The sequence below is a fragment of the Perkinsus marinus genome (assembly GCF_000006405.1).
Source record: "Perkinsus marinus ATCC 50983 genomic scaffold scf_1104296949514, whole genome shotgun sequence".
Classification (NCBI taxonomy): Eukaryota; Perkinsozoa; order Perkinsida; family Perkinsidae; genus Perkinsus; species Perkinsus marinus.
The window spans coordinates 24,127-33,285 of NW_003209907.1; the positions used below are offsets into that span (position 1 = coordinate 24,127).

The following is a 9,159-nucleotide window of genomic DNA, read 5'->3' on the forward strand; positions in this document are numbered from 1 at the left end:
GGTTATGGGGAGGATAAAGACGGCACCAAGTAAGTATGGCCTTCACTGAGGATGACCAATCTGCTCATAGATATTGGGAGTTCAAGAACTCCTGGGGCACGGATTGGGGGATGCAGGGCTATGGTAGACTGCTCCGTGGAAAAGGTGGCAAAGGTGTGAACGCTCTCGGTCTCATCCTCCCATCTCTCATGCACAGGTGAATGTGGCATCCTGAAGCAAGCTTACTATCCCCTTTTGAAGGACGACCTCGATCCTGGCGAGCTGTGTGTGTAGGCTCGCTACATCCAGAAGCATATCGCGTGCTTTGTGCCTTCGCCCGTACCGCTCAGGCTGTCCGATCCTTGCTATCAGAGCGAGGATCCACTTTCTCTCGAAATTTTTGCTTTTGATGCGCATTCTTTCCTACGCTGATTCGTGCTCTGCGGATCCTTGACAGTGAACCAATCTCTGACTTTGCCTTTCTCATCAGGCGACTTAGATAAACAACTGTTGTGTTATAACTCATACCCTACGATTTCCGTTGAAAGAGCAATCGCGAGGCCCCCCGGCGAGGATAAGAGGAGCTCTGCGACAGATCAAATCGGTTGTTCCCTCTCCGAGACTCATCCCTGAGATTGGAGGATCATCTGCCACACTATTGCTAGGAGCGGGCGCAATAACGTAAGTTGCGCTGCGCATCCCACTGACTATAGCCAGGACCAATATCAGGTGCTAAACCCACCTCCAAGTCATCAATATAACCGGTAATGCATGATCAGTACGTTGGGACCCGACCACCTGAATGATGATACTTGCATGATAGACTCGCTATCTCGCAATCTCATCTCTTCCTGGTTTTGCAGTTTGAACCGAATTGCATCGAATTATAACAGTATCGAAGTTACTGCAGAGAGTTAACGTATAGATGGGCAGAATTACGTTACGGACCGTTACGGCTCACTTTCACAGTTACGCTCAAGCCCCGTACCGTGAAATTATGGAGCCGTAACGGGTCTTACGGAAATGCAATAGACGAAATGAGGATTGACCATTCAAGTCGCCTAAGACTATTCCGTGTCGATAGGCGTCCGTAGACGCGGCCGGCTAAGCAATTTCGGGCCAGCCTGGGAGCAAGACGGACGGAATTTGAAACGGAGACGAGTGGTAAATGCGAAACTAAATGTTACTCTCTCAGCGGTTTGATTGAATTCGAGCCACGGGAAATGAGTTCAATAACTATTTGAGCTATGGTGAAGTGCCTAGCAACGAATGTTTCGGCCATAATTCCAAAAAGGTAGTAGAGCACCAACCGTAAAGTCGTTAGTCCTTTCCGTGACCGTACACTACCTACGTTACGCACACCGTAATGTAAACCGTGGAAAAAACGCTACGCTGGCCATCTAGTTAACGGCCCTCAGAGCTTCTATGAGAGCTAGAGAAACGACCCTCAGCATTTTCTAATCCAACAGGTACCTGGTCCTTAGGGACGTCCTTGATGATAGGCATGAAGTTGGTTGGATATCTGAATGGTCGCTTGCAAAACCTCTTATCGTTGAGATCGTAGAGGTCGCAACACTGAGCCGTGCAGTCTGCGAATCTTGTGAAATGACAGCACATGGTGAGAAGAAGCTTCCGACCTTGAACACATCACTAGGTAGTATCTATCAGATACAAGTGGAGGTGCAGTTGCAGAGTTTTGACGTGGGGACTAGGCAGTGGGGATTGTTGCTGCAGATTACACTGTGGAGTCCACAGTCTGGACGTTTAGAGATATAATTACAACAATCTCTGCGAATAATACGTCAAAAATTTCGTCATGTCCGGAAATAACATTTACGACTCCCAGTATGTGAAAGATTTCCTGTTGCTGCTTATGGCTCATCGGCCGGCCCACGGGAATGCCAGCGACCGTCAATTACGCGCTGGAGAAGGGATACACTGGAGAGATTGTGTTGTCCCGCAAGTTCCCTCCAACGAGTTTTGATAAACCCTACCTCATTGTTAGCTGCAAGGACACTCATTCCGAGATAAGTTGTCTACTCTCAAAAGTCGCTCATAGAGTGAACAGCGGGTGTAAACCCATCCACAGCTGGACCGGTCAGCCTCCTCAGAGAATGGGCCGAGGAGGGGAAAATTTCAACAGACTATCTTCGAATACGCTCTTATCAAGAGCCTCCCAAGAAAAACGTTCTCCCGGACCAGAAAATGAACATTGAACAGTCTGAAGATATGAAGGATTTCCATTAGAAATCGATAAACATCGCACGTCCATTATGCGGGCTCTTTTTCGAGCATGTATATGGGGTCGCATCAATGGTGCGGTACCACATTACTCACGATTAAATATGAGTAATGTGGAGTCCACATTGTGGACTAGCAGAATTGATCCCGAATCCGAGAATCAAGTTTGAGAACAATCTAAAAACCAGCATCAGAATCGAGAATGAGCTCCACAGCTAGATAATTCGACCAAAAGTATCCCTCACCAATGTGAAGACTCGGCGATGCTATTCTGTGATGCATCGGCAACCACTTCGGTCATCATTGAGCTCTCCAGTGGGAACGCCTGAAGGACAACAGCCTAACGGCTTCCTGCACGAAAGCCTGGAGTACATGGTTTCTTCTCATCCTCGCAGACTGCTTCCATTGTACCGGTCATTACTAGATAGAACAAGCACTGGAGAACGTCTAGGCGGAGGGGGCAAAATTGTGCATGTGGCTGATATGATGGATTGCACGAGTGAAACGTTTATGTTCTTCAACCAATCCAGAGAAGGAGCTTCATCAGAAAATGATGGGAAATTTCGGAGTTAAACAGTGAAGAACAGTTCCCAGTGGAACAGGGGGGCCGCTATGCCAGCGGACTATAGAATTCAGAAAAGATATATTTGGGGAATAAAGGGGCCGCTATGCCAGCGGACTATACCATTCAGAATAGATCTATTTGGGGAATAAAGGGGCAGCTATGCCAGCGGACTATACCATCCAGAATAGATCTATTCAGAGAAAAGAGGGGCCGCTATGCCAGTGCATGCGTGCTTCACATACGCGAGTTGAAGATTCCATAGTTGATACGGTTAATAATTCCGTCAACGAAAATACCAACCTCTGTGGGATAGCCTGCGTCTGGCTGAGTTCTTAAAATTACCTATTCGACAGGGTTAATTGACCACTGAAAACAGATCGAAATAGCATCAAGTAAGAAAATTTCTCCCTAGCCAACACCTGTTCGACGCAATAAGCGACGAATGTACCATGTTGCATTAGACGTTCTAGGACTACATCGTCAGGAAAGTCGAATGCATCGACGTCTCGCCAAAACCGGATACACCTGCCGTGTATCTGAGGGAGAATGGTGATACATATGATGGAGGAATTGGATGGATAGAGGGATCAAGTGGAATATTTGCCGCCATTATTGCAACCGTAGCAGCAGCTCCCACATATATTGCGCGGATCAATACCCACTAGACTGAAATATGGAAGGTGAAATTTCTGACGGCTTATGCCCACCCAAAGAAGTACGATTCACTGCGGTGGGAAAAGTCCGTAATCAATGATCCAGGATACGAGCCACGTCGTATCATTAAGTATTAATCCATAAGATTCGAGCTAATACTCACGCTAAGGAGGCTTATTCCCCCTCGCTTCCGCTGAGCTATGGTCAATGCTGATAAAATCCATCGATCAATCCTCACAACGCATGCCAAACGGAGATGGATCCATCGATGAGATATTGATTTGAGTCTCGCGAGGACTGCATATAATTGTACACCACTATTATAAATCATAGTATCGAATATTACTTCATATCATGATATAAACCTAACGTTATCTCGGCAACCGACGAACACCGATCGAGTGCAAATTATCGTTCTTCTGGAGAGTCAAACCCTAACTGTTCGAATATCCACACGTGATAAGTGAGGGCTGATTCGATGTGATCACTTCCTGATTACTATTACCGTAATAGTATTACGCTCCAACTCTCTAAGTACTCCCCTGTTCCAAAGCCTACCGAGAGACGCTATCAACCCCGAGACGTACAGTCGGCGATCCCAAGGATGGAAAGCCAGCAATACTTGTTGGGCTGTTAAGTTACCACTAGTTGCGTTTCGAATGATCGAAAGTACCCAAGGAAATTACAATAACAATAACCGTCTACGTCCACACTTCTTCGAGGCTCACGTGATCGTTAAATGTGTTGGATTCTGAATTCAACACGAATTCAACACGAATTCAACACGCATGCGACACATGATTCACCGCGAATCACGCGAACTCACTAAGCTCCATAAAAATCGCACACGTAAGCAGTGTGCGAATGAAATATAGGTCTTTCCTGATTTGGGAAGAACTTCCCGATATTAGCCGAAACCCGCTTACCGAAAGGATACTGTGGGGCTCGCGACTATCCTTCTGAGGGTCATGTGTGGCAGAGGACCATCTGTCTGTGATGCGATCTCCGCAATGGGTTAGAAAACCAAGAGATTCAACATTTGCTCGGTCCTAGCAGTCGATTTTCAGAAACCTTCAGCTTGGTTGACGAACCGCAGCTTACATGCATCTAGCCATCTTACTCGCTACAGGTGCTTTGCTCTCGGTCAGTGCCGATCTCGACGAAGCATACAGGCAACACAAGCAAAAGTGAGGTCGGTCTCAGTATCGATGAAACCTCATCCTGCTTCAACAGGTATCGGTTGAATTTCAACATTACTGAAGACGCTTACAGAAGAGAAATTTTCGCCGCCATTCGGGGGCATTCTCATTTCAGATTCGCTGTATCAACTAGGGCTGACTGAGTTTGCCACGATGACTGACGAGGAGTTCAAAAAAATGATGGTATGCAACGACCATATCTCACGCAAGGTCGCGAGGATCATCGATCCTGACTCTGAAGAGGGTAAGGATCAATAAGTAATCAGTTGTTTGGGTCAAGTGAGTTGCAAGGAACCCGTCTCAAGAAAAAGTTGAGAGTCCTGGCGCCACCAAAAAGCGTAGATTGGCGAGCTGCTGGTGCGGTCACTCCTGTTCGTAAACAAGCTGGCTGTGGTTGCTGTTATGCTATGGCTACAACGGGTGGGTATATTCCACGATGATCTTCATGGTTATCTTCTCTTGTTCCTTCAGAGGCTACTGAGGGTATCTTCCAGATTAAGACGAACAAGCTTATCCAGTTGTCTGTTCAACAAATCGTCGACTGCAGCGCATTTTTCGGCAATGAGTATCAACTGTTGATTGGCTGTGGGCGTTCCGAGAGTCTACTCGTTTTCCTCAGGGGTTGCACAGGAGGCTTCCAATATAATAGTTACCATTACATTGACGAGGAGGGGATCGTGTCAGAATCCGCTTACCCTTACGTCGCGGCAGCTGGTACATGCAAGACCACTATAACCAGGGATGTACACAAGCAATGCTTGGCAGTGAGTTCTGTGTATCAGCATCATCATTCAAGCTTTCTATAATCAGCCTAAGGATTTGATTGGTTGGTGGCCGATCAAGGAAGGAGATCTTGAGGAGCTGTTGGAGGGTGTAGCTCAGCAGCCAGTGTCCGCAATTCTCAACGCTTTCCCCGCGGACTTCAAGCAATATAAAGGGGGGATCTACAAATGTGAGGCCTCGACTGCTCAGTGATGTCATCCCTATGGGGGGCAGAGCGTTCGTGAGAATAAGCCGGGTGGGTCAGCAAACAATTTCTGGGGACTCTCGAAGGCTTCGCACCCCCGGCTTCCTCTAGAAAATGTTAACTGCTCTCTTCCCTTCCAGCTGACGCCTGCGACAAATCCAAGTCATCGCACAGCGTGTTGATCACTGGTTATGGGGAGGATAAAGACGGCACCAAGTGAGTGTGGCCTTCACTGAGAATGACCAATCTGCTCATAGATATTGGGAGTTCAAGAACTCCTGGGGCACGGATTGGGGAATGCAGGGGTATGGTAGACTGCTCCGTGGAAAAGGTGGCGAAGGTGTGAACGCTCTCGGTCTTATCCTCCCATCTCTCATGCACAGGTGAATGTGGCATCCTGAAGCAAGCTTACTATCCCCTTCTGAAGGACGACCTCGATCCTGGCGAGCTGTGTGTGTAGGCTCGCTACATCCAGAAGCATATCGCGTGCTTTGTGCCTTCGCCCGTACCGCTCAGGCCGTCCGATCCTTGCTATCAGAGCGAGGATCCACTTTCTATCGAAATATTGGCTTTTCATGCTCGTTCTTTCCTACGCTGATTCGTGGTCTGCGGATCCTTGACAGTGAACCAATCTCTGACTTTGCCTTTCTCATCAGGCGACATAGATAAACAACTGTTGTGTTATAACTTATACCCTACGATTCCCGTTAAAAGAGCAATCACGAGGTCCCCGCGGCGAGGATGAGAGTGAGCTCCGCGACAGATCAAACCGGTTGTTCCCTCTCCGAGACTCATCTCTGAGATTGGAGGATCATCTATCACACTATTGCTATGACGGCGCAATAACGTAAGTTGCGCTGCGCATCCCACTGACTATAGCTAGGACCAATATCAGGTGCTAAACCCACCTCCAAGTCGTCAATATAACCGGTAATGCATGATCAGTACGTTGGGACCCGACCACTTGAATGATGATACTTGCATGATAGACTCGCTATCTCGCAATCTCATCTCTTCCTGGTCTGCAGTTTATAGCGAATTGCGTCGAATTATAACAATATCGCAGTTACTGCAGAGAGTTAACGTATAGATGGGCAGAACTACGTTACGGACCGTTACGGCTCACTTTCACAGTTACGCTCAAGCCCCGTACCGTGAAATTATGGAGCCGTAACGGGTCTTACGGAAATGCAATAGACGAAATGGGGATTGACCATTCAAGTCGCCTAAGACTATTCCATGTCGATACGCGTCCGTAGACGCGGCCGGCTAAGCAATTTCGGGCCAGCCTGGGAGCAAGACTGACGGAATTTGAAACGGAGACGAGTGGTCAATGCGAAACTAAATGTTACTCTCTCAACGGTTTGATTGAATTCGAGCAACGGGAAATGAGTTCAATAACTATTTGAGCTATGGTGAAGTGCCTAGCAACGAATGTTTCGGCCATAATTCCAAAAAGGTAGTAGAGCACCAACCGTAAAGTCGTTAGTCCTTTCCGTGACCGTACACTACCTACGTTACGCACACCGTAATGTAAACCATGAAAAAACGCTACGCTGGCCATCTATAAGTTAACGGCCCTCAGAGCTTCTATGAGAGCTAGAGAAACGACCCTCAGCATTTTCTAATCCAACAGGTATCTGGTCCTTAGGGAGGTCCTTGATGATAGGCATGAAGTTGGTTGAATATCTGAATGGTCGCTTCCAAAAACTCTTATCGTTGAGATCGTAGAGGTCGCAACACTGAGCCGCGCAGTCTGCGAGTCTTGTGAAATGACAGCACATGGTGAGGAGAAGCTTTCGGCCTTGAGCACATCACTAGGTAGTATCTATCAGATACAAGTTGAGGTGCAGTTGCAGAGTTTTGACGTGGGGACTAGGCAGTGGGGATTGTTGCTGCAGACTACACTGTGGAGCTCACAGTCTGGACGTTTAGAGATATAATTACAACAAGCTCTGCGAATAATACGTCAAAAAATTTCGTCATGTCCTGAAATAACATTTACGACTCCCAGTATGTGAAAGATTTCCTGTTGCTGCTTATGGCTCATCGGCCGGCCCACGGGAATGCCAGCGACCGTCAATTACGCGCTGGAGAAGGGATACACTGGAGAGATTGTGTTATCCCGCGAGTTCCCTCCAACTTATTGTTAGCTGCAAGGACACTCATTCCGAGATAAGTTGTCTACTCTCAAAAGTCGCTCATAGAGTGAACAGCGGGTGTAAACCCATCCACAGCTGGACCGGTCAGCCTCCTCAGAGAATGGGCCGAGGAGGGGAAAATTTCAACAGACTATTTTCTAATTCGCTCTTATCAAGAGCCTCCCAAGAAAAACGTTCTCCCAGACCAGAAAATGATCATTGAACAGTCTGAGGATATGAGGGATTTCCATTAGAAATCGATAAACATCGCTTGTCCATTATGCGAGCTCTTTTTCGAGCATGTATATGGGGTCGCATCAATGGTGCGGTACCACATTACTCACGATTAAATATGAGTAATGTGGAGTCCACATTGTGGACTAGCAGAATTGATCCCGAATCCAAGAATCAAGTTTGAGAACAATCAACAAGTCAGCATCAGAATCAAGAATGAGCTCCACAGCTAGATAATTCGACCAAAAGTATCCCTCACCAATTTGAAGACTCGGCGATGCTATCCTGTGATGCATCGGCAACCACTTCGATCATCATTGAGCTCTCCAGTGGGAACGCCTGAAGGACAACAGCCTAACGGATTCCTGCACGAGAGTCTGGAGTACACTGTTTCTTCTCGTCCTCGCAGACTGCTTCCATTGTACCGGTCATTACTAGATAGAACAAGCACTGGAGAACGTCTAGGCGGAGGGGGCAAAATTGTGCATGTGGCTGATATGATGGATTGCACGAGTGAAACGTTTATGTTCTTCAACCAATCCAGAGAAGGAGCTTCATCAGAAAATGATGGGAAATTTCGGAGTTAAAAAGTGAAGAACAGTTCCCAGTGGAACAGGGGGGCCGCTATGCCAGCGGACTATAGAATTCAGAAAAGATATATTTGGGGAATAAAGGGGCCGCTATGCCAGCGGACTATACCATTCAGAATGGATCTATTTAGGGAATAAAGAGGCCGCTATGCCAGCGGACTATACCATTCAGAATAGATCAATTTGGGGAATAAAAGGCTTAAAATGCCAGCGGACCGTAGAATTCAGAATAGATCTATTCAGAGAAAAGAGGGGCCGCTATGCCAGTGCATGCGTGCTTCACATACGCGAGTTGAAGATTCCGTAGTTAATACGGTTGATAATTGCGTCAACGAGGATACCAACCTCTGTCGGATAACCTGCGCCTGGCTGAGTGCTTGAAATGACCGATACGACACGGATAGTTGACAACTGAAAACAACTTGAAATAGCATCAAGTAAAAAAATTTCTCCCTAGTCAACAACCCTGATCGACGCAATAAGCGACGAATGTACCATGTTGCATTAGTCGTTCTAGGACTACATCGTCAGGAAAGTCGAATGCATCGACGTCTCGCCAAAACCGGATACACCTGCCGTGTATCTGAGG

The 9,159-nt window shown here is 47.2% G+C and overlaps 3 protein-coding genes across 3 annotated transcripts; 2 read left to right on the top strand and 1 right to left on the bottom strand.

Moving 5' to 3' along the window:
* Positions 1-35: 35 nt before the first annotated feature.
* Positions 36-273, top strand: Pmar_PMAR001728 (hypothetical protein; the record flags this gene model as incomplete). The annotated part of the gene is made up of 2 exons (XM_002778438.1): positions 36-153; positions 197-273. 2 exons carry the CDS (start codon positions 36-38, stop codon positions 271-273), a joined length of 195 nt encoding a protein of 64 aa, XP_002778484.1.
* Positions 274-1,383: 1,110 nt separating this feature from the next.
* Positions 1,384-1,596, bottom strand: Pmar_PMAR001729 (hypothetical protein; the record flags this gene model as incomplete). Its single annotated transcript, XM_002778439.1, has 1 exon — positions 1,384-1,596. The coding sequence occupies one exon, from the start codon at positions 1,594-1,596 to the stop codon at positions 1,384-1,386; it is 213 nt and encodes a 70-aa protein (XP_002778485.1).
* A 3,195-nt stretch (positions 1,597-4,791) lies between these two features.
* Positions 4,792-6,065, top strand: Pmar_PMAR001730 (cathepsin L, putative; the record flags this gene model as incomplete). The annotated part of the gene is made up of 8 exons (XM_002778440.1): positions 4,792-4,882; positions 4,930-5,058; positions 5,110-5,203; positions 5,258-5,381; positions 5,449-5,590; positions 5,746-5,821; positions 5,863-5,945; positions 5,989-6,065. The coding sequence occupies 8 exons, from the start codon at positions 4,792-4,794 to the stop codon at positions 6,063-6,065; spliced, it is 816 nt and encodes a 271-aa protein (XP_002778486.1).
* Between the last annotated feature and the right edge of the window lie 3,094 nt (positions 6,066-9,159).